Source organism: Pieris rapae, chromosome 7 (genome assembly GCF_905147795.1).
Source record: "Pieris rapae chromosome 7, ilPieRapa1.1, whole genome shotgun sequence".
NCBI lineage: Eukaryota > Metazoa > Arthropoda > Insecta > Lepidoptera > Pieridae > Pieris > Pieris rapae.
This window is the reverse complement of record NC_059515.1, coordinates 82,935-106,458: the sequence shown is the minus strand read 5'-3', so window position 1 is coordinate 106,458 and position 23,524 is coordinate 82,935. Positions and strand designations below refer to the sequence as shown.

At 33.7% G+C, this 23,524-nt stretch overlaps 1 protein-coding gene and 1 long non-coding RNA gene across 3 annotated transcripts in view; one reads left to right on the top strand and one right to left on the bottom strand.

The window, feature by feature from the left end:
- Positions 1–23,371, bottom strand: part of LOC110994628 (neurofilament medium polypeptide) — a 31,780-nt gene extending 8,409 nt beyond the window's left edge. Inside the window, exon 1 of one of the 2 annotated variants that reach the window (XM_022261406.2) lies at positions 23,115–23,371. In XM_022261406.2, coding sequence (XP_022117098.1) covers positions 23,115–23,190 — 76 coding nt within the window. In that variant the 5' untranslated portion in view covers positions 23,191–23,371. Of the gene's footprint in view, positions 1–3,607; positions 4,019–23,114 lie in introns of those variants that run through there. The other variant, XM_022261405.2, reaches the window with a different exon arrangement.
- Positions 13,501–14,588, top strand: LOC123689374. Its single transcript, XR_006750356.1, has 4 exons — positions 13,501–13,553; positions 13,640–13,850; positions 13,977–14,044; positions 14,169–14,588. It is a non-coding gene; the product is annotated as an uncharacterized LOC123689374 (long non-coding RNA).
- Positions 23,372–23,524: the final 153 nt, after the last annotated feature.

The window sequence follows — 23,524 nt, the reverse complement described above, 5'->3', positions numbered from 1 at the left end:
TAACCAAATGGTACATACATTTAAGTTACTCCAGCTGAGTGAGCCTTAAGTTGAGCGACCGCACGCGAGTTTGTTACGACAGCCGCCGTAAAGTACGCAACATGTCTTATTACTGATATTAACATTAATATGTTATATATTCTGATATATTTCCATAGACATCGTGAAAAATAGTTTAATATAAAGCCTTAAATAAAAAAATAAAAATGGAAAAGGGCCGGTCACATTGCCAGGGGTTGCGATAGCAGATGGGTCGAAATATTTTTGGAATGGCCCAGTGGGCAGAAAAAGGAACGCCCACCAGAAACCTGGGAACATGAAATAAAAGATGTAAAGAGGATAAAATAACGACTGGAAAAATTTGGAGGAAGCCTGGAAACTCCTTCTGGGTTCGTGCACAAGAATTGAATATCATTATGTCTGAACTAAATGTTACTTGTATATTTGTACCTACTACTATTTAGGCTTTTGTATTTTTTTTATAAATAAAAAAAATTGTGACACTAATGTTAAATATCACTATATTTATAGTTATCTTTGACTGCGTAAATATAAAGTTGCTAAAACCAAAGTATATAGGTAAGGCTAAAGGTAAATTTAAAGGCAAACTTTTTACAAAAATATTAAAAGATTCTGACGTGTAAAGCTCATTCACCGACTATAACTAGTTTCGTAGCTAATTATCAAATTGTCATTTGTGAAAAAACATTAAATAATTTGAAATTCCCACACAGTAAACGGTGAAGTCATTGTATTTAAATAATATACATTAGAGTACAACAAAATATGGGCTCAAAGCAGTTCAGACAACCACACAGTAATTAATTTCAATTACGTAAGTTAAAGATATTTAAGAGCTTCCTGTTCTAGCAGAGACCAAATTCTTCATAAGGAGAATGTAAGACAATACTCGTATAGGCTAATATGGTCCCAACTATAGTCAGCCGTGGGCTTCATATAACAAAACACATATTTTTTTATTTAAAAGTTAACTCACACACCACTTATTTTGTAACATTTTCTTAGTACGGTCAAACGATTGCAAATAACGACTGTTATATAAGTCACTTACAAAATATTAGAACATGTCGTCGTCAAGGATACCTTCGTAGTATTCTTCGTATTATTATTATTGCTAAATTATATTTTTTTTTACTTGTTAATCATAATTAATAGTCAGTTACAATTTTTTGTTACACCCATTGTAGAGACTCTTCGCTTCTCTTGTGTTTCTCATATTAATTTTAACTTAGCTATTCCTGCAAATTTTATATACATTTCGTTGTATGACGAAAAGACCCCGGGAAGCGTGACGCACGTCGAGCGAGGACGCCTGCTACCGGCTACGTATCAAGGTTTTGTAGTACTGCACAATCCACGTGGCTCAGAGTTGTGATAAACAAACTTGATTCCAAGCAAGTAACATGATTGTATTTTGTGTATTCTTACACATTATAATAATATGCTTTACCTACTGTATGCGTAAAAAAAAAGTAGCGGAAGCACGTTGTCAACTGCCTTGAAACTACGTAATAAACTATTAGCAGTCAATTCAAAAAATATTTGCCAGAAATGCACTAAACGCTGCCTTTAGACCGATGTCACCGATATGTTATTTATTATGTTTATTTATTAAACATTAGGTATATAAAATGTTTTCCGATTTAATTACCAATTGGTAGGTAATAAAATAAACGAATTAATAAAACTGGTACGAAATTAAAAAAATACAATTCAATTTTGTTTTATTATTTATTTCATACTTATAATATTGTTTCGCATTTATTATATTACAAATTTATAAACGTGCCATTTAAATGGTAAGAAACACAATAATCAAACATTACATTTTCCGTAAAATTGCGTATATGTCTCTGTTGTTTTAAACAACGATGTTATATGTATAGTTAAGATATATTATTTGCTGTATACATGCCGTGCGTAAATATATTATGTATCTATATAGTGTGCATATAATATTTGCCCTTTCTCGATTAATCCGCTACATTGATGAATCTGAATAAATAGCGCAATATTTACTTATAAATAATTTTATTTTTATTTATTTGTGTTTATCTGTAATTAAACTAAAAAACTTATCTCAAAGATTTTGTAACAAATCGATTGATAAAGATTAAAGACATAATCAGCGTTTAAAAAAAATGGATTAAAAAAATACATTACATAATTACGTATTATTCAAAACGAAAGAAGTGAACAAAACAGGTTTAATGTTTTTAAGATGACAGCTATATTCAAGGACAGCAGGTAGCTACTACAGGCTTCTTAGTTCTTAGTATTTATAATTATGAAGTATTTTGTGCGTTGTTTGAGTTGGTGAAGATGCAATTATTGCATTGACTATGTTATAAGTACTATCGGCGCATTAAATTTCGTCATCAAGGTTATTTTTTAAAATAAATATTTAATATACTATTTCAATCATGGTTGTTTTTTGATGTCTGCTTTTTATTAAAGAAACGTAATTTAAAGAATACTAACATTCATTTTTAAGTTCGGTAAGGTTATGTTATCAATAAGTTATGTGTCCTCTAGCTGCTTATTTAAGTCAAAATTTATTGCAATAAACATTTTGCTTAATCTTTGTAGCGCCTGTAAAAAGAATATAATGGTCGTCAAACTATATGCAATCAATAACAAGTAATGAATTGTAGCTTTTTTTCGAGTGATTAACAGTTGAAATCACGTTTAATTTGTTTAGTTCCCATCCGAAAGTATATTAGTAAGCATTATGTATTGCAATAAGATACAAAAACAATTATGCTTCGATTAAACAACAATAGTGACGGTTCTGGAATGTGAAATTGATACCGCTATCAATAAACCGCATTGTTTCAACTTAACGCCTGACTCAAAGCCACTATACGACCATTCCCAAGCGCCTACCTTAACCTAGATACCGAGGAACGACGATTTCAGAGCAAAGGTACGATATTAAATTTACCCCAGTGTGGAGGCGTCAACAGATGTACGAATGCTATGAAATATGGATTGCATTTCATATACCGGTTCCGTAGGGGAGTTGGTATCGATTTTAAAACCCTATAAACGCCTAAGGGAACCGAAGGGTGAACGCACCGCGTGGCATGTTACATGCACCAGTCCTGAGGATCTCGCCAATTGTGAACACTATTTGCTTATGCATTTTATCCACAAATCTGAATTACTCCTCGTCTCCTTCTTCCAAAAAGCATAATATTAATGAACAAGCATGATTATTTATCCTGACGAGAATCACGATCAGTTAAGTGATTCTTTAATAGGATAGTGATATTTTAATCACTGTTAGATTAATTTATTACTAGTTAAGAAAAAAACACTTCTAAGTATTCTTCATTGAGTTTTATTATAGAATACATCATGATACTCATATTAATTATGTGAGTCATCATGAAAAGGTATTCAATTGACACAATGAAGCTGGCGTGTAAACATGACGCCTGCTTCCAATGTCAGCTGCGCGGAAAATCAATACCTACTGAATTTGGTCCTCGAGGTGGATTGCATTACAGACTCCCTAATTTGTCAATTTGACCTGGAGTTTACCCGATAAGAATACAATTGATAGACGACACATGTCACTCACCATCGAGCATGCAGCGTCGCGAATCTTTGCCTTCCTCCGCAAAATCCTCGCATATCCCAGTCTTTTCCTTTGCCACATCCATGGTCACACACCATTAGCACACTACAATATCACAATCACAGAGAAATGCCATCACGACTCCACCTCGATTAAACTTAGTGAGTAAAATATTGAAATAGGCAGCCGTGCACAGTCCGTTCAATGTCAGAGCCGAGGGGACAATCAATTATGCGACACATAAGAGGAGTCGTGTCGCAAGACTCGGTCAGAGGCAGAACCGAATTCGCAGGGCGCATGCGAGTTCGCCTGCGTTTTTTGCTAAGCACGAACGCCGCATGCGCGACATAAAATGGATATCGATACGGTCGCGAGGCGTAGCGGCGTCGGCGGAGCGCTTCGCCTCACTGAACCAGACGAAACGGCCGCTCGAGAGATATTAATCAATTCAATGGGCAAGGTGACGTTAATTTAAATAAAAACGAGGACAAATAATATTGCAATTGCCAAGCGATGTAAAACTCATGTATATAGATAGGAATCATGTGCAAATCTCAATATCTATTACTAATTTGCTGAAAAGTCGATACCGTTACCCACTAATGGTATCTTACCAACGCTACGCTAATATTTTTTAATAATCATGTTGGATTTTGGATACAGCAATCAAGTATTTCTGCAAATTTGCTACTAAATTGTCGTAGGCGTAATTTTTACATAATTGTCCGCTTTTTGCCTTGATCTTAGCAACTGCTTTACGTCCAACTGGTTTTTATCAGTATTATATTATAGGTAAACATATGTAAATATAATTAACTCATTGAGCAAAAATATTACATCCTCGTTAGAATAAGCCGTGACATCATAAAAAACAAAATATAAAATACGTTTATTTTGGAACATAAGATCATCATGGTATCACTTATCACTGTATGTGTTAACCGAATGACAAATAAAACCGGCCATACATATGGATACCTTCTCGTCCTTTCAATCTGTCTTTTTCGTTCTAGACCGTTCGTGTGCAGTGTTCATAAACATAATGTGGGCTGTTCGAGTTCGATGTCAATCTCACCACCCGAAAGTAAAATTTCTGTCCACATCCGAGTCGATAAGCGAAATTAGTTCAATTACTAAAAGCACAATCTGATAGCAACCGGATCGGCCACTGTACGCATTATCGGTATAACTATTTACGTAATCAATTACAATGGATCTTCAGATATTTATTACATTTTGGGCGTGAACAAGGTTTCATTCAAATACTCGACAATAGACGCATTATTTTATTGAGCGAAAGCTCATTACGTAACATAAACTGCTCTAAAATAATTAATAGACTAACCTAATGGCTTACATCATTCTTTGAACGTCGCCGAGACAATGCACTGTAATGAGCGTCCGAAATGTTTAATTAAATAAAAATATAATTAAATGGACACCATTCTTGTTAAGTATGTTATGAAAGTTTGATTTTAAAATTATAATGTCAATGTCGTTACTTTTACGATTAACATCTATATATATATATATATATATATATATATATATAACATATGATAATATTGTTTTCTTGGAAATTCACTATAAACGTGTTATAACTTGTTATTTACAAGTATTACGAGTATATATATTTATATAACAAGGCAGGCAGTTCGTTAGGCAGGTGGGTAGATAAGCGATTCCAAATTATAACCGTCAATAGCGAATAGCAGGCTTAATAAAGCGGGCAAAGCAAAACGAATCAAATACGTGGAACAGTATTGTTTCAAATACTTTTTTATAATAATTGCCTAACATAAAAAGTTATAATTTGTAAGCCACATTACAGGGGAATGGAGCGCACGCGACCAATAATTGAGATGTTTGTGATGCGGTCTGATTTAAGATTAGATACACTTTATGATGTTCTGTTTCGCGCCCTCGTGAGATGAGAAATCGAATTGTTATTTGTTTGTTGTATGTTATTCAAATCTTTAAATATGTCCTTTATAAAAAAAGTAAACGACACGGACAAGGATGTTTTCATTTATTTCGTGAAACCTTTGCTTTAATGAAATGTATGTAAAGTAAGGTATATTTGTTTGATGTTTGAGGGACAAAGGGGTACCTATAACATTAATTTTAAGAATTTTATTTTTGCGTTATTGCGACATATTTGGGAAAATTGTTAAAACCCATAGTTTACGCGTTTTGTGACGTTTGTCTTCCAAAGGTTTCGTTTTGGTTCCCCCCACAGCTGGGTTTGGTGCACACCAATGAATCCTACGGTGGAGGAAACCGGCATCTCTAAAAAATGGACATATCGCGTCAGATAGGAGGCTAATTTCCTACTTGTCTATGAAGAGGTGAAGGGTTGTAGGATTATTATTATTAATAGTCAATCATTTGATACCTCGATCAATCAGATCGGTCTCCAGACCGTGGAACAGCTCGAACTTGCTCAAATTATAATTATAAACCACTCCTCTCTTGGGATTTCAAAATCGGATCAAAAGAAAGAAGCTAATGGATGCAGTTTTCCAAATGTCTCAAGTTTAAAATTTATCTTTCAAAATCGTCTGTGTATTTTCTTAATTCCTATATAAAAAATAAACTTTGTATCCATTTGTCATTTTTAATATGTGTAATAAGCAATGGAATTCGTGAAGCACGAAGTAGGTAATCCCAAGCTTAATCGTGTTAACGTAATGCAGGCTAGATTTAAGTTTATCTAATTAAATTCACATTGTTTATACGAAAGACATCATTTAATCTCGATTACAGTTATATTGATAACTATTCGGTTACTCAGAATTTTTGTACTACTTTTGCAAATAAAATAGTTTTTATTTTAGTTTTCTCAATATGGCAAGCATGCAAAAAGAGAAAAGTAGGCGTTTCTCAAGATCCTTTATTTATAAAAGAGTAGGTTCAGATTTTTCTCTTGAAACCGCGAAGAACAACGATGTAGTAAGACATGATTAAGCATTTGTTATCAAATGTTTGCTAAATCAAAGAGCCACACATAACATGAGTCGTACATGAGTGAGTTTATATGTAGCCAGTAGTAGCATTAGCTGCAATGATATTATAAAAACATTTAAACAGTGAAAAATAAAAAAAACTAAAGATCTTTGGGGTGTATCTTTATTCATGTTACAATTAGTAATCGATGCTATCAGTTCAGAGTTGGCTATAATATATTTTAATAAATTGGAGTCTTTCCAGACCAGATGAAGTTCAGTAAAATCACACCATTATTCAAGCAGGCAGAACTTCTGACCCCACAAATTTAAGACCCATGTCTTTGCTGCCTGCATTGAGTAAAATCTTTGTAAAAATTATTCTTGATGAATTACTATTTAATAATAATAAACTTATGCATAGCCAGGTCCAAACTGTCTCTCCTGATGCTGTGAGATACGAAGCAATAAATAATAATCAATTTATATTTAAACAGATAGTAATAATAAAGATGGCTGCCGCATCTTTATTATTTACCATATATGCTTAGTATTAATGAAAGTGCATCATAAAATCCAGTTCCAAACACCATTAACAGCTTCCTATAGCGTTATGAAACTGTGATAGTGCTGGCGGCTTCGTGTGGGCGAATGCAAATGGTAATCAAGGAACTCGCAATTGAATCGATTAGTTTATCTCATGAATAGCTCTAATGTAATTCATGCTATTACGTAAGCCATCGACTATTCCCTTCGACAGTCGAGAGACCACAATGGCATAATGCTATATATTGTCCACAAATATTTGTTCAATGGATGCCGCAAGCGCAGCTATGTTACCACGAAATTTAGCGAATGGGAAAAGGTTTCTTAGTATACAACTCACTAAGCTAACAAAGAACATAGGAGGAACTAACTTTAGTAATGTTCCTTCTAGATTAGGTGACAACAGCTAACGACTGTCATTACAGCAATTGTAATACCTCCATGTATTGCAGGTAAGTTCTTAGGGGCTTAGATAATGACATAAGATAGACATACGCCTTCCACTATGATGTATGTACGTGAGAAACTCTCTCTCAATTCCCGAGTCTGCATTGATTGTGAGTTTTAGTGGAACAATTAATAAACAAGATAGTATTATAACGTGTTACCTAATAGATCTCACGCTATAAGATAACAATACAGCGTTAATGAACTGATCTCAGGAGTAACACCCACTTAATAGAAATCTAAATATAATCAAAATAGTAAATTAAACTTAAAAAGGAAGATCTTTTACAAAACCCGTTCAGGTATTCGAAACAAATAGAAGTGATAATAAATGTAATTAGGTTTCGATATTTCATTGCGCTTTGTTAACTTTCTCCAACAAATCTTAGATCCGTGAGACCTAAAACGTGAAACCTTTAAGGAATATTAAAACGAATCAACTTGTCAGATTATAATCTGATAGAACTAATGACCTGCTCTAGGAGTTATGCTATAGGTTTCAAAAAAGGTCGGAAACGTTTCACTTCAAGGCCCATGGCTTTTCACGGGGCCAAACGGGCAGGAGGCTCACCTGATGTTGAGTGACGCGCAGTTGTTGAACGGCGGACGTCGAGGTGATACGGGTGGAATTTCGTATTCTGCCTCGACGTCCGATGATGAAACTCAGCTGCTGGTATTAATCCGAACAATTCCTCTGAACACTCACCATAGTAAATGCGGTAGAAGATGCAGAGACCCCACATCTCTACGCAACGCCAAAGGATCAAGCCGCTCGGAGAGTTTAGTTTGGTCGTCGACGATTCGAACCGCTCTTCGTTGAATACGGTCAAGTGGAATGCTTGCTGGAACTGGGGAGCACCCGCCCAGAGGTGAGAACAGCACTCCATGTGGGGCCGAATTTGCGCTTTATATAGTTGCAAGCGGTGTATCGGAGTGAAGTACCGTCTCGCCTTGCTGAGCACACCAAGCCATTCGGAGGCTAATTTAGCCTTTCGATATGTCTGTTTACTTTTAACATAAAAATACTATAAGCAATGTAAGTAAAATATGTTTAGAACAAAATACGTATAATGTATTATCTAGGACACACCTGGCCCAATAAAAGTGCTGTAGACCTTGAGATGTTCACACTCATACTTTATAGTCCGCACACGGTGAAAAGAATTGGGGCATAGGATATAAGAAAGATGTCGTGTTCGTAACCAGCTTTCATACATTATAAGAAGAGGCCATTGAATCGTTAATTTACCGTGAAAGCATCATTAAAAGTTAAGTCAGCCTAACACGATCCTAACGAAGCCAATAAAATATGTTTATTATGTGTTATTTCAAATGTTATATGTATTAACAAATACACATAGTTAATCGATTATGAATTAGCTATATAATATAAAATACTCTGCATCATTATCGAATTCAGGTATCCAGAGCCTTTTTGCTGATTATTTAGGCAACCAAGACTTTCGACAAGTCTAAAGCTTAACTCATGCAACAAGCTTCAGTTAATCATTAACAAGAAATCGAATTAAAATCGAAAAATGATAAAATAAAATATTTCTTGAATATTAATATATTCAAGAGTTGTTGAATGGAATATTCAGGTCTTAAGTATATCTTCTTACTAACTTAATTGAAAACAATTTTTAGTTACTTAATTCTAATCAATATTAAAACAATTTACGAATTTAATGAGAACAGGAAATTTAAACAAAAATACACCTAAATGAGATTTTAGAATAGTGCTTCAGTTTGTTTTCTAAATACTCTTCAATAATAAATCAACTGGCTCCAGTAGACGTTTTGAAAGGTACGAGTATCTTGCATTTGGAGAAGGGAATTTACTAAGGTCTAACTAGTCATATGACTCGGTTGAGATTCAGTTTATATCATAAATTGCAGTCACAAGTTTCTCGATTTCATTTATTAAATCTAGTTTGTAACATACCCACCCAGACTGGGCGTAATGCAACTACAAAGGCGTGTACTACGACTTTCATTGCCTTTTTTGGTTTGGCCAAAGGCCTATATCTACATTTTTTGTGCTCGCAAATATGAAATCCTTTGTAGAAAACATTTATGATATCTACTACAACTGTAAAATTATAAAATTGTTTGATTTTTTTTTTTGCATTTACTATTTAAAAATATAAAAAGTTCCTGTCTGCAGGTAGAAGATACAAGCCTTGAAGCTGCCTGTGAAGGATGGAATGCTCAAGAGACCGCGAGCGACAGATATCAGAACACTGGCACACCAGCCATATTATTTCTTATTACGTAGCATTTACGTTGTTGATAATATGAAGGGAGACATTTCCTCGAGAATTTATAATTGCGCCGACAATCTCCTTTTTTACGTGCAACCGACCATTGGCTTATGTAATGTATACAGGAAATTTCCAAAAATAAAGCTTGTCAATCAGGTGTAACGCAATATTAAGATATTGCAATGGGTTCGAATTACTTGCCATTTTTTTTTCACGCTTCGTTACAATGTTTGGTTTATCTTTCATCACTGAAATAGATATTGCTTACGCGACGTTAGGAAATAGATGTAAAGCTCGCTACTGTCATTGTGTTATAAAATATTAAATAAAACTGTGTTCAATTCTACTAAACAAATCATAGGAAATCAAATTAGTAAAATAATCGTAATATCAGATCCGCTGCGTCTCGTTTTGCTTCCGATCGGTAACAGATCATATTAAATAGTCGTTAGGGAAACGGTTTGTGCAATTCACTTGGCACTAACTCATTCTGTACTTGGTCCGATGATGTAATTATTGATGTCAAGATATGAATTATCGGGATGGCGTCGTGAAATCTAGTTTATTCGATCAGATGGGAGCTGCTTTAGCACACTTGGTGGTAATGATTTGCAAAAAATATTTTTTTTTATAGAACAGGGGGCAAACGGGCAGGAGGCTCACCTGATGTTAAGTGATACCGCCGCCCATGGAAACTCTCGATGCTAGAGGGCTCGCGAGTGCGTTGCCGGCCTTTTAAGAATTTGTACGCTCTTTTCTTGAATTGTCGAATTGGTATAATTACCAAACACTAACCATAACTTCGACCATTGCTAACCAAATTAGTTAACTTTGGTCACATTATATTTCCGCAAAATTCGCAAATAGCATAACCAACCAAGCTGTGTCGTTATCAAATCTATTTTATGTTATAAATCTATGTTATTTTATTTACGTTGATATATTTTTTGCGTAAACACTTTCAAATATAAAATTCGTTTTGGTAGTTAATAAATAGTATCTTTTTAGCAATAACAGCATTATCTAAGCAAATAAAATTTATCTTATGCAACGCGTAAGCCAATTCAAAGTTTAAGCTTTTAACTAATAAGTTTCGGTTATAGCTTATAGTTAAGTTATATTTCGGTTACGTCACTTCTCGCCCTTGTGACTTTAAAATTATTCTGTTTTTTTATCAGCTGAAAGCACTCAATTACCTCAATTACCAATATTGCCGAATACTTTCAAAGTTGAAGTGACAGCCTTATGATTTTAATAACATTTATTGCATCAAATATAAGTTGGTGCTTCAAAAATATATATTACGGGAATATATGTACACGAATTCATTCTACGAATTAAAAGTCAATTCAAAATTGATCATCTGCATTTGTTGAATTTACAAAAAATGCAGATGAAACACATAAAAGTTTGTAGAATTAAACATCAACCAAGACGGTTGCTAAAATATCTTATTTCTAAGTTCTTTCATAAATGCCTGTAATGAGCTAAATGCAACCCGCTTCCTTATATAGATTACTACCAATTTATATACGTATAGTTAATAATTCTTTCTCAATTTATTTGTAAAAATAGCCACATAAACCTTGTGTAATATACTTAAATATATTTAATCGAAACACTTCCTCTAACTTCGGCTGACGGTTGCCGGTCAATATTTAGGCAATACTCGGCATTATGTCATCGTTACATATTTAATACCAAACAAATCGTCGCAATATTGAAAGCTTCCGTCTCCGTCTATGTGAACACGGTTAACATTTAATGTCGTGTGAATTCGTGACTTTTCTGATCAGCCGACATGGCGTTTGCAATGGGATACTTTCAAAAAAATCAGAACTAGTTACAACCAATACAGATACGGTACGCGCTGAATAAGGGTATTAATATGATATTATAAATTGGCAACTTGAAGAAAAATGAAAGGAATAGTACCGTATCTGCCTCTTTAATCCTCTATGTCATTGTTAAACGTGTTTACGCTGCCCTTTCTTCGACAATTTGTCTCGGCACCGATCGCTCGGAGTCACGAGAATGTAAGCGAGGTTAAGCATTACAATCGATAAATACTGACCATGATTTGTAAATATTTTCTCCACCGACGCGCCCACTATTCTTGATTAAATCTATATCGAGATGTCCAACAAATGCCGCTAATAAAAGCTCAATAAATACTTCATCTCTTTCAATTCAATGTAAATATTCTAATTATAACTCTCAAAGTGACGGTATACTAAAATTAATTGTTATGAAGACTGATCGTCCTTTATAAAATAAAAAATGCTCATCATTCTCGTTCAATTGTAATTCATAAAATGTTTTGGCGCTGAGATAAAATTTCGCAATCACGGGTAAAGTAATAAGTTCAGATAACGAGAGCTAACCTTTAAAGGCCGTGAATGTTGTTGTATAATGATAATGTAGACCATTGCAGCTTGATCAAACGTGAGAATAATTCATTTATCGTGGAATTTGTACTCTTTAGCAAATCAGAATTCATCAGCTCTTAATAACCAGACATGATGTTGTGCTGTACATTCAATGATGATAAAAGTGATATATCTACATCACAGCCTTAACGTCTTGTAATTCAATTAGATTTGAAACCTACTTCATCCAATATTCAAACAACGAGGTAAATGAATTATTATTTGTATTAATATTAGGTATTAAAAATTACCTAGTTACGTTATATGCATAAAATTAAAGTACACGCTTTGATTAAAAGGCGAATTGTAAAATTGTCATTAATGATTTATATAACACATTCGCAAAATAAAGTCTTAGTTTCGTCGCGATCAGACTTAGGTCTTGGGGAAAATTCGCTTGAAATGGGAAAAACCCTAAAAGTTTTGGCCAATTTTTTCACTAAAGAATTCTGCCCATGCTCCTTCTACGTGCCTTTTATGTAAAATTATTAATATATTAATAAATAATTCCTTTGGACTAATAGTTTTAAATGTATTATATATTAATAATTTTCCGCAGCTTTTATATTTTAACTCATGACATTATCAAAGACCGAAGCAGCTGCAAGAGTTCAGTGTTCGTACGGGGACGTTATATGTTGGAGCGACGTGGACGGTTGCCCTTACCGCAGCAAGCGTGACTTTGATATCGTTGGTCTGACAATGGCTCTCTCGGGCCCCCGGGCTCGAAATGGATATTTTACTAAACTAGTTAAAGCTATTCAAGAATACGGAGTTAATAAAAATGTGTAACCCATTTTTGTTAACTCCGTATTCATGAATAAGCAGTTAGTATAAAAATAAACAAGAAATAATACTTTTAAGACTAATTTGTACACAACACACATAATGTGTAATTTGTAAAAATTTAATGTTAATTCATTTCAGATCGTCAAAAGCTAATTCGGAATTCCACCAGTTCTCAAAGATTATCTTATCTCAAATAATAAAAGCACGAAGTAAGTAAAATCTATATAATTAAATAAGATTTTTAAAACTTTAATTACGTTTAGCGTTTTGCTTTACGCATTAAACGAATATCTTGCAAAAACTATGATTTATGAGAATTATATGTAATAAGTTATGGTGTTTCAAAATTTACCACCACTTGGTATTGTGCGTGCCAGCACTCTTTATGAACATTTTATCGAAACTAGTAATAATTGATTGATTTCAAGGTTTGACTGAAGTTTAAATTGAGAATTAGTTATGTTAAGGTCAATCAGGCCAGACGCCATCATTGTGAGGTGGAAAGAAGAAATGCTAACACGGTTCGCACGTTAGTAACATTTCAAGTATCCTCACGCTATATTATTATGAATTGTTATACTATTAAATAACCTTAAGAACTGACAAATTTTTCAGTTTGTTGTCTACTAGTTTTTCTTCCACATAGGGGAGATGGCACAGATATTCGTTGTTCATACGGAGAAACAGTACTGTGCGGAAGCGACGGTTCCACATACTACGACCTGTGCGCCTTCCACACCATGGAAGCGGTAAACCCTTACCTGGTCGTGGCCCACCAGGGCCCGTGCGACCACCATCATGTTTTCAACCAACGACTTCGAGGGCAGTTAGTACTGTTATAGTCCTTCTTACTTCTTCTGGTACTTTGAAATATACGAAAAATGTAATTCCTAATTTTAATGAACCACCGATTTTTTCACAAATAATACACAGAATTTTAAATGTCTTTTAGGATACCGAAAATTCTAAGATTAGGAAAATTATCGAAGATGTTTTTAGCGCACATCATAAACTCGCAAAGTAAGTGTACATTTTGGTTAAAAACTACAATTTCCACACATTTTATAAGCGAAAAACTGGTTATTTGTACAACTTTAAGGTCCATCAAGAATTTACACTTAACATTTATTTTGATATGTTACAGGACACCTAGGCGGATTTAACTTCGAAAATAATGCGATATACACACAAGGGAACCATAACCGTTTTGGAATACACCTGGGTTAGAATAACTCAATAAAAAACAATTTCTTAAATGATTTGTTTTATTAAAAAAAACACTTCGATCCTTTCCATATTCTCTTAAATTTCATATATTCATCGTTGACAAAATTCGACGTTTCTTTTTGTTTATAAATAAATACTAGTAAAGCTATAGAAAAGTTACTTGCTTACTGTATACATAATATATTTGTAATAACGAAAAAATATTTATTACTTAATAACCGTTCTAATATTTTAAAAATATAGTGATTTCCTCCGGATAATTTCATCATACATCGATCGACTCATTCTATCAATTAACTCCATTAGTTTTGTACGTTACGCTCGATTACGCAATTATGTCCTGTAAATAAATGTAATTGAAAATTAATGCTTTATTAAAAAGTGTAATCGGAAATTACGATTGCTAACGTGTGTTTATAATTCAGAATCGATAGTTTATTTGAACGAAAAGCCATGTCTTCGAATTATTCAGGAAGTATTTTTATTAGAATTTATTTTATTAATGCTTTAGTAATTATACTTTGTAAGAGCACCGTCGCAGCGGTAAATTGTCCACTCGGGGAGATGATCGTATGCGGAAGTGACGGCTTCACCTATAACAGTCTCTGTGATTTGGAAATCGGGCGAACTGTCCGACCCAACCTTGAGTTGCATCACATAGGTGTCTGTTACGGAGAAGGAGGCTCAGTAGAACCTTTCATCAAGCTTCTTGATAATAAGTCCGAGTTGAGAAGCAGGTAGATATAAAACTATCACAATTCTGCTTTTTAAAGTGGTGGTCGTTTATAAAAAATATGTTGCCTTTTCAGAAAACTGTCGGCCGGTAAACAGAAGAAAGCCCTGTCCAATATAAATCTGAATAAACAATTTCTGAGTCAAATAATTCAAGCACAAAGTACGTTTTTATTTTCGTTGTTAGCTCTTGAATTCCACGTCACAATTTAGTGGAAATATGGATTAATTTTTATTTCATTTTCGCGTTGGTTGTGAGAGTTTTGTTTAATGCAAGCGCGTTTCCTTTCAGCTTATTTGAACGGATTCAATTTTGAGAATAATGCAGTGAATACGCAAGGAGACGGGAACGCTTTCAAAATATCATTTAATAAACTCAGAGGATAAGTGCTTTTCTTTACAAATACAAAGAATGCGAGTTCTTTAAATTATTGACCTTTCTGTAAAATGTGTAAATAAAACATTTTTAATCCTGGGGATCTTGTTATCATTTTAGTCAATATGTACGAAAAATTATCAGTCATCGAGGTTCTTGTGTTGTAATGCAAAGAATGTGGTACCCGACGAAACGCCTAGTGGAAAGAGATGGAGGCACTGGAAATGATGAATTAGAAGGAACGAAACGGAAAAAAATTACGTCGTCTATGTCAATAATTATGATTATTAATACTTTACAGAATGATATTTTATTGCTTTCAATATCAAATTAATTGAATTGTATTATATATTCAGATGTTATGCTAGGGATTTAGTTGAAAATCCAATCAGACTAATAATAATCTATCACTGTTTGTGTGTCCATCAAGTACATCCTACTTGTGCTTCTTGAGTCTGGGAAGTGATTGTAAATTGTATATTGTTTACGTGCCTGCACAGCTTCTCAAAACGCGTAAAATCATTCTCTTATACATAGTTGTATTAGTCAAAAAATTAAGTAAAGGGTAAGAAAAGTGTAATAATTATTGGTAAATTTAAAGAATTTTAATAATTATAAAATTATAATGACTTAATTGACTGGGCCAGTAATGAATTATTGCCATGAAATAAGAACATTAGACGATGAAATTAAAAATTATATTAAAGTGTTTCTTTCGTCGACATTTTCATAAAAGTGAAAAGTCATAATCTAACTTAATTGATTAAGTCATGTTGACACGTACGTTTCGAAAGTTATTAACAATCTAGAAACGATATAAAAAATATTTATATCGCTTATTAAGCAACCTTAAGTTTATCTTAAAAGCCTTAAGCCTTTTACTGACACTAAGATTATTAAACAAATATAAAAATAAGTCTAGTTCTGAATTCGACACATTCTTGGATAAATAATATCGAGTGTAAGCAAACAGGCAAGATTAAAATGATTATAAATTTTTCAGTTATTGTATTTCTGGTGGTTCCTTATTTAAACGAAGCTAATCTGAGATGCATTTATGGGGACAGACCGATTTGCGGAAGTGACGGCATCACATATTTAAACTTATGTGATTTGCAAATAATACGTTCTGTCCACCCTTACGTGTCCGTAAGACACATAGGACAGTGCGCAATCGGGAATCAACTCGTCGCCCTTAATCAACAAATGAAATCAGTGGGATCTCCTAACGGAGGATATCTGCGAGCACGGAAAAGGTAAAACTTTGTGAATTTTATCAAATTGTTTTATAATAATTATATTAATTGAGCATTCGACATATTTGACACAGAAGGCGTCGGCCCTCTAGACCGAAGGACCGAAAACCTGTGAATGACGAAGATGGCGATTTCACAGACATGTTATTTACCAAACTGTATAGTTCGATGCGTAAGTAAAATGCAAAATAGTTATTTCGCTTTAGCACCATACTTATTCGGTCCGCTTTTCCTTAGTTACACTAAGCGTCGTGTCTGCATTTCATGTTTTACAGTTCAGTTAAGCGCCTTTGAAAACTTTAACATGGAAAACAACAGTATAGCGACGAGCGGAAACAACAATGTATTCCAGATAAGTTTCGGTGATTCCAAACGAACTAGGGAATCGCCCTCTGAGGTGGCAAATTTGGTTGAGTTACCATATTAAACATTTATAGACATTTTAATACTAAAATCCATACTTTTCCCTTGAGTAGAATCTCTATTAGTTTGTCGACCAGCTTTACTAAAGTAATTATAATAAAAATACGTTTTATCTATAAATTGTATATTTATACTAATGTTCAATTAGGACAAAGCACACAGTTTTCCCTTTCCCTTACAATCGGATCTGTTATCATAGTCGGGATCGTAGTGGCTAAAGTCGAATAATTTCATATTTCCATTTTTAGGTTTATTGTCACTCTGAGTCATGCAAAAACCATTGTATCTGTAGAATATGCTTTTGTCACTTTTCTTGTCAACATTTAAATGGCAGATATTAGTATAGGTTTTTTCATTACTACCACACACGGGTGAATACATTTGGCACATCCTTTTACATTTTCCTTTATGGAGCACTTGCAGCGAGGGATTTCGTTTCTGAGCATCGAAGTAGCGACTTTTTGAAGAGAATGTTTCAAAATTTGACGCACACAATGGCCCATTTTTAAAGGTTGGTAGCGGCAACAAAGAACATACGGCATAAGCAATAATTGTACAAAATAAAAACACTAAAAAAAGCAATGAAATAGTAGATTATTATAACGTATGGTATAGATTTCAATCTATTGTATTTGTACAAAACAATTAACATAGACTAAATATCTTACCAGTTTCTAACATTAGGAACGTCGCAAAGTTTTCTTAAAAAGTCAGCGCAACGCGACTTATGTACTCGTACCGTTTGTGATTAAATGAGAGTTTTATGGCCCATTAAATAATATTATTAGTGTATAATTGCTTCAGCCACTTTTAAAAACAATCGAAGCCAAGTTTCTGCCTCAAGAAATATGCCCCAAGATGTTGTGCAAAAATGTTATCAAACAAACAAAAAGCAAGTTTTGTCGAAATAAATTGATTATTATTGCTAATTATTAAACAGTTTTACGAGGTCAACTTGGTTCTGGCCATTTTTGTCGTGAACGATGTCTTTCATTTGCATCAAGTAAGTAAATGGTCTTCGGTAATACCTAACTTAGCATGGCTTCTGGTATATACTATTTCGGTGATTTATAGAAGATAGATAAAATCTGAGTATTAATCACAAATAAGATCATTATCACTGAGCGACATACATACACGTTGTTACGAAAATATCTGTAAGTAGGTTGTAGTACATAATACATTTGGGGCTTAGAAAACAACGATATAAATATCGTCCTCTCGCAACAATCTCAGAATACTTGCAAAATAACACCCACACGCCACGTTTATTACATGTACATATTGATGCGAAGTGAAACATAAACAGAAATTTATTAACTCCTTTCTCTTAGAACTTACTTAATGGAGGAACCTCAACGTTCCTGTTAGCAGCGTGTATCCACAGTTAGGTCACTTGTTTTGATTATGTAGTCGGCTGTACCAAGGACAACTTTCAACAAATGCGTTTCCAATAATACCTAGAGAATGTCATATTTTCATTTAAATCAAAGCGAGGCACGTTCATCCGGCAATTCTCAGTATAATAACGCGTATTATAAAAGGAATGCGGCCGGTTATAACGAACACCCGTACGGCCGTGCTTCAAGAGACCTGCTTTGCATTATTTATGCACAAGCATCGTAAATATGACACACGATACGTTGTCAAAGTAAGATATTGGTACAAATATAGTAGATCAATCAATTTCAGGGTATTTTTTGTCCAGGGAGAGGTTATAGTTATGTAGAGTATAGTATGCTTTGCTGAATAAGTTAAGGAATGCATGTTATTTTAGATGTGAAATACCATTAGCTCACACCAACACTCCAATTCTGTGGAGGTGTCTCACACATTGAGTATGGAATTGTCCGTACAAAATTAAGGTGTTCGGTTCTATTTGAACAATATAGCCGACACGGTCGAAATCGATTTGTTATAATTAAAAAAAAAAAATAAGTGTTAAATATCAAGTAAATGCGAATAATTATAATCACGATGAAATAATATTTCATGGATTTGGTAACAAAACGTGAATCATTTGCATGAATTACGCGAGAAATACACGACTATCATTTAATTGTGTTTTTGTACACGAAATTATTTTATTGTTAAGCGATTTGAGTATTAATCAGTGTGAGAAAATTGTGGCTTTTAATATAATCAGTTCTAGTTTAAAAACAAACACTATTATGTATTTGAATAATTTAGAGGCAAGTTATTTTGCGGTGGGCATACTTTAGTTACTTACTAGCAATTTTATCTGCACATTTCAATAATTACAATGGTTTCAGATTTACTGTAAGTGTGGCCGTTGTCGGGTTTATACTCTTTAGGAAAATTCAAATGCTTCAGGCAAGCGAGATCAGGAATTCTATTTTAGTTTGAAGTAATTAATGACTCGAATTTAACCTTTTATACCGAAATAAGACATTTTTATGTTGTACACTCGATAATGCACTTAGAAAATAAAAATAATTAGTAAATATTTGTGTACAAATTAATTAACAAAAAAGAGGACTTATTTCTTTCTTTCTTTTTCACGGAAACAAGCAGATGCACTCGGAGAATACGTGTAAATTGTCAATGGATATATTTGATGGATTGCGCGATGTTTACAATACGATCATTGCCATTATTTACAAACCAGTTGTATCGCTATCACTTCCGCAATAGACTTTTCTCAGCTCCTCACGTCCGGTCACCGGCCTATATGCTACTTTACTGCTCATTAGTAAGTTGCTACCAATTGGCTATCACTGTAATGAATCAGTTCAATAATACCGGTATAGTCTTATTTATGACCGATGCGGTATCGAATAATTTAATGTCAATCCATCGCTACAGTCGAAACAAAATATCTCAAATTAAGTCGTATCAAAATTCATTTCATTTGTTTACGTAATACAATCTCTCTAGTCAAGTATAAAGATGCATAACTAAATTCACGCTGCCGTGACGACCGCAAATCTCACGGTTAAATTTAAAAAAATATTTTGACATATTGTATACACTATTTACCTATGATTAAACTGTACTTTTATCTATTTCGGATTAAAGTAGACTTTGGACAAAGAATATCTGTCCTCCAAAAATATATCGTGTGGTGTTTGGAAGCAAATCATTTATTAGGGTTTTGAAGATCCCGATATTAGTCCTTCGAGTGAACATAATTTTAGTAAGAATGTTTCTCCTATCTGCTTTTCTCTAATTTTTATGACCAATTATTTAGGTTACTCGGTAGAAATTCGCAGTTCGACCCACTCGACACTGCACAACTACGACGATAAAATTTTATAAAACTTAAATCGCAAATAATTTACGTTCTAACTTGGTCGGTAAAGAAGTCTTTTAAAATTAACGCAATTGAATAGAAGTGCGCAACACTTACGCAAGTCTTAAGCCTCAAATTGAGTCTTCCAAAGAAAACACAATTTTCTTTGTCATAACAAATACCTATACAATTTAAGTTATGGGTATACATAAAAACTTTATAAACGGGCATATATACTTCTCTTAGTAGGCGTTGCCCTATCTCTTTTACTACAGTACTAAGTACGTACATACATAATCTATGTCAAATTGTTCATCAATGGAAGTTAAAATGGGCTGAACGCGAGTCGAGAATTCGGATACTATAACGGTGCTTCTATACACGTACACTGTACAAGTACGAGCGACAAAGTCTGATTAACATTCTGGTGACACTTGTGTTTAGAGAATGCTGTAAGTGGAAACTCCCATAGCAATAGTAAGTATTACTAGCAAACGCCATTAACGTTTTTGTACACAGTACATTCATATGCCTTTAATTTCATAAATTCTCGACCTTTTCAGAGGTAGACGATGACGGTAGGTACAGATAAGGGAATTTATCGTAATGCTCTTGACTCTCCGCGAATTGAGAAAAGGTAACTAATTATAGAAATATTTAAACAAGTATGTATATGTGATAAGTCAGTGTGACATTCAAGTATCTTGTATTCGGCTCATTAAGTTATGTTTTAACGTTGCGTTTGTTGTAGCTGTCGTAACATTGTAAGACAAACCAAATATCACATCTTTAAAGAATGTTATCTGAGAAAAAAGCCTACTTTTATAGGGTAACTGCAAGGGTGCATATAAAAATAGAATAAAAGAGACCTTTTGACAACGAAATATTGTTGCTATACAATTTTAATAGGCGCTATGTTTGACAACAAAATTTATTTTTTAATTGGTAACTATTTTACTAAAACATTTCACAAAGCTTTTGTATCTGCGTAAAATATTGAGCCAATTGCATCATAAAGAGATTATTTTTTAAGTAAAAAAAAATATTCAAGTGGACATAGCTGCACAAGTATAATATATCAAATTATAATTTTCTTCTTCAACAAATCTAGCTATGTCTCACCAACAGAGAGATATAATATACTTAGATATGCATACTTAAAAGCTTGAGGTAGTTTATTGATTGAATAGAATGTATGGTATATGGTCCAATTCTGTGTTTTGAAATACTAATTATTAATAATGACTGTATCACTATTTGCTTATCATAAAACTGATAATCCAATAATTACCCGATAACTAAAGCAATTCCAAAGTTCAGATCTTGTATATCTTTGGAAAAAATTAAATTAAAGTCAACGGTAACAGTTTTTTTTATAAAAAGGTCCACGTTATCTTTAAGTAGAGGAAGTTTATTTTTATCGAAGCAATGTACGTCTTCATTCACTAATAGAATTTATTTATTTTATTCAGTTCATTTTACACTAAAACATTACCTTCTCGGCGTTTTACTTTTTTAATTAAGTGACCATGGAGTTTGCAGAACAAGGAAATACATTTCGATATTAATTTTGCAGATAAAAATGACAATATTTATAAGATTGTAAAGAAAATGTTATTTTATTTTTTTTAAAGGTTACCAAGACACGCGATGGAAGGATGTAACGAAGCAATATATATTAATTAAATAAACCGTAATTTACATTAAAACCCGTGTGAAAAGAGATGGTACGCCGCTGTTTCAAATAATTGCTTGATTGGATGATACGAGCATATTTTTAGAGACAAGCCATTACTTACATGGCTTTTACCTTACTGCATAATGCTAATGTGAATAGAAATCTCGTTAATACTTTTTAACAAGAGCTCATTCAAATTTTTGTAATTATACTTAGGAATGTCGAACTAACCAAATTTCGACTTGATGCTTACTAAACTTGTTAAATACAGATTTTGTAGGGGTTCAGCCAAAGACTTGGAAAATCGAAGTTTACAACGGAATGGCCTCTTCAGGACTTGATCCGATCTAAATAACAATTAGAGCCAAAATAGACAGAGAGACAGAAACAGAGCCTTATTGTAGTACATAACGGAACGCTTACATATTACAATACTCTTTTATCACATTATTTGTTTTCCCCGAACGTTGGTGGAACGTGTCTACCTTATCGATCTAAATTACTGAAAAGAAAATTAAAAATACTTAAATGATGATACACATACCATTTCAAAATGTGACAATTCTAATTAGATTTAATCCTTGTTGTATCTACTGTGTAGAAGTAAGAAAAAGAAGATAACTCTTGTCCCGATTATTCACCCCTCCCCATTATAAATTGACTTAAAAGCTGAATATTTTTTGTCTAACCAATAAATATATGTTCCTACGATTGGCACAACCATAGATAGTTGTTTGCCATGACTGATCATAACTTATTAATGCTTTAAATATGGATTATACAAGATTTATCAAAGTATAAAGTTATAGTGGTGGTAATGTAGAAAAATTATACATACATATTTAGTTGTGTGTGGGTAGTAAAAAAACATTTGTTAACACTAGTACGATTTAATACATTTTTTAAAGTTTTAATAAAATAAAATGGATATAAAACGTAAAAAATAAAAAAATTTAAATGGCAATGCAATCACAATTAACTATCGTGTCGAAACGATGCAGATATGTCCGAGCAAACTGCGCTCTAATAACTGCCTGATAAATGGTTAGGAAAGACGCGTGCTTATCTCTTGAAAAACTTAATTCGTATTGTCATAGTTCAAGGAAACATGACCAATCATGTGGAAATAATGGTGGGTCACTAACCTGAGGCTGTCCAGCATTCGGGACACTCTTGACACAGCGTCGACCAGTCGAAGGCGAGGTCTTCAAAGCTAGCCATGTCTAGGCCGAGTCAGTCCACCGGAAACATGCTATTCACGAAACACTTTAATTAGCACTTGGGCACATCAATCGTCCTCATGAGATGCGCGGCGGAATATGGCAGGTGTGTTCGCGGCGAGCTCCGAAAACGAGCGTACGCGCAGGCTCGACAGTGGTCGACTCGACACTGCGCCCTGCGCCTCGGCACTCGGCAGTCGGCGGCCGAGCGGTCGGCGACGGGATTAATCGCTCCAAACCTGTTCTCCGGTCTCCACAATTTGATTTAACTCTTTCGATTTCAATGAACCGTTAACGTTCTTTACTTCGGGCGTGTCCTATCAACACATCACGTA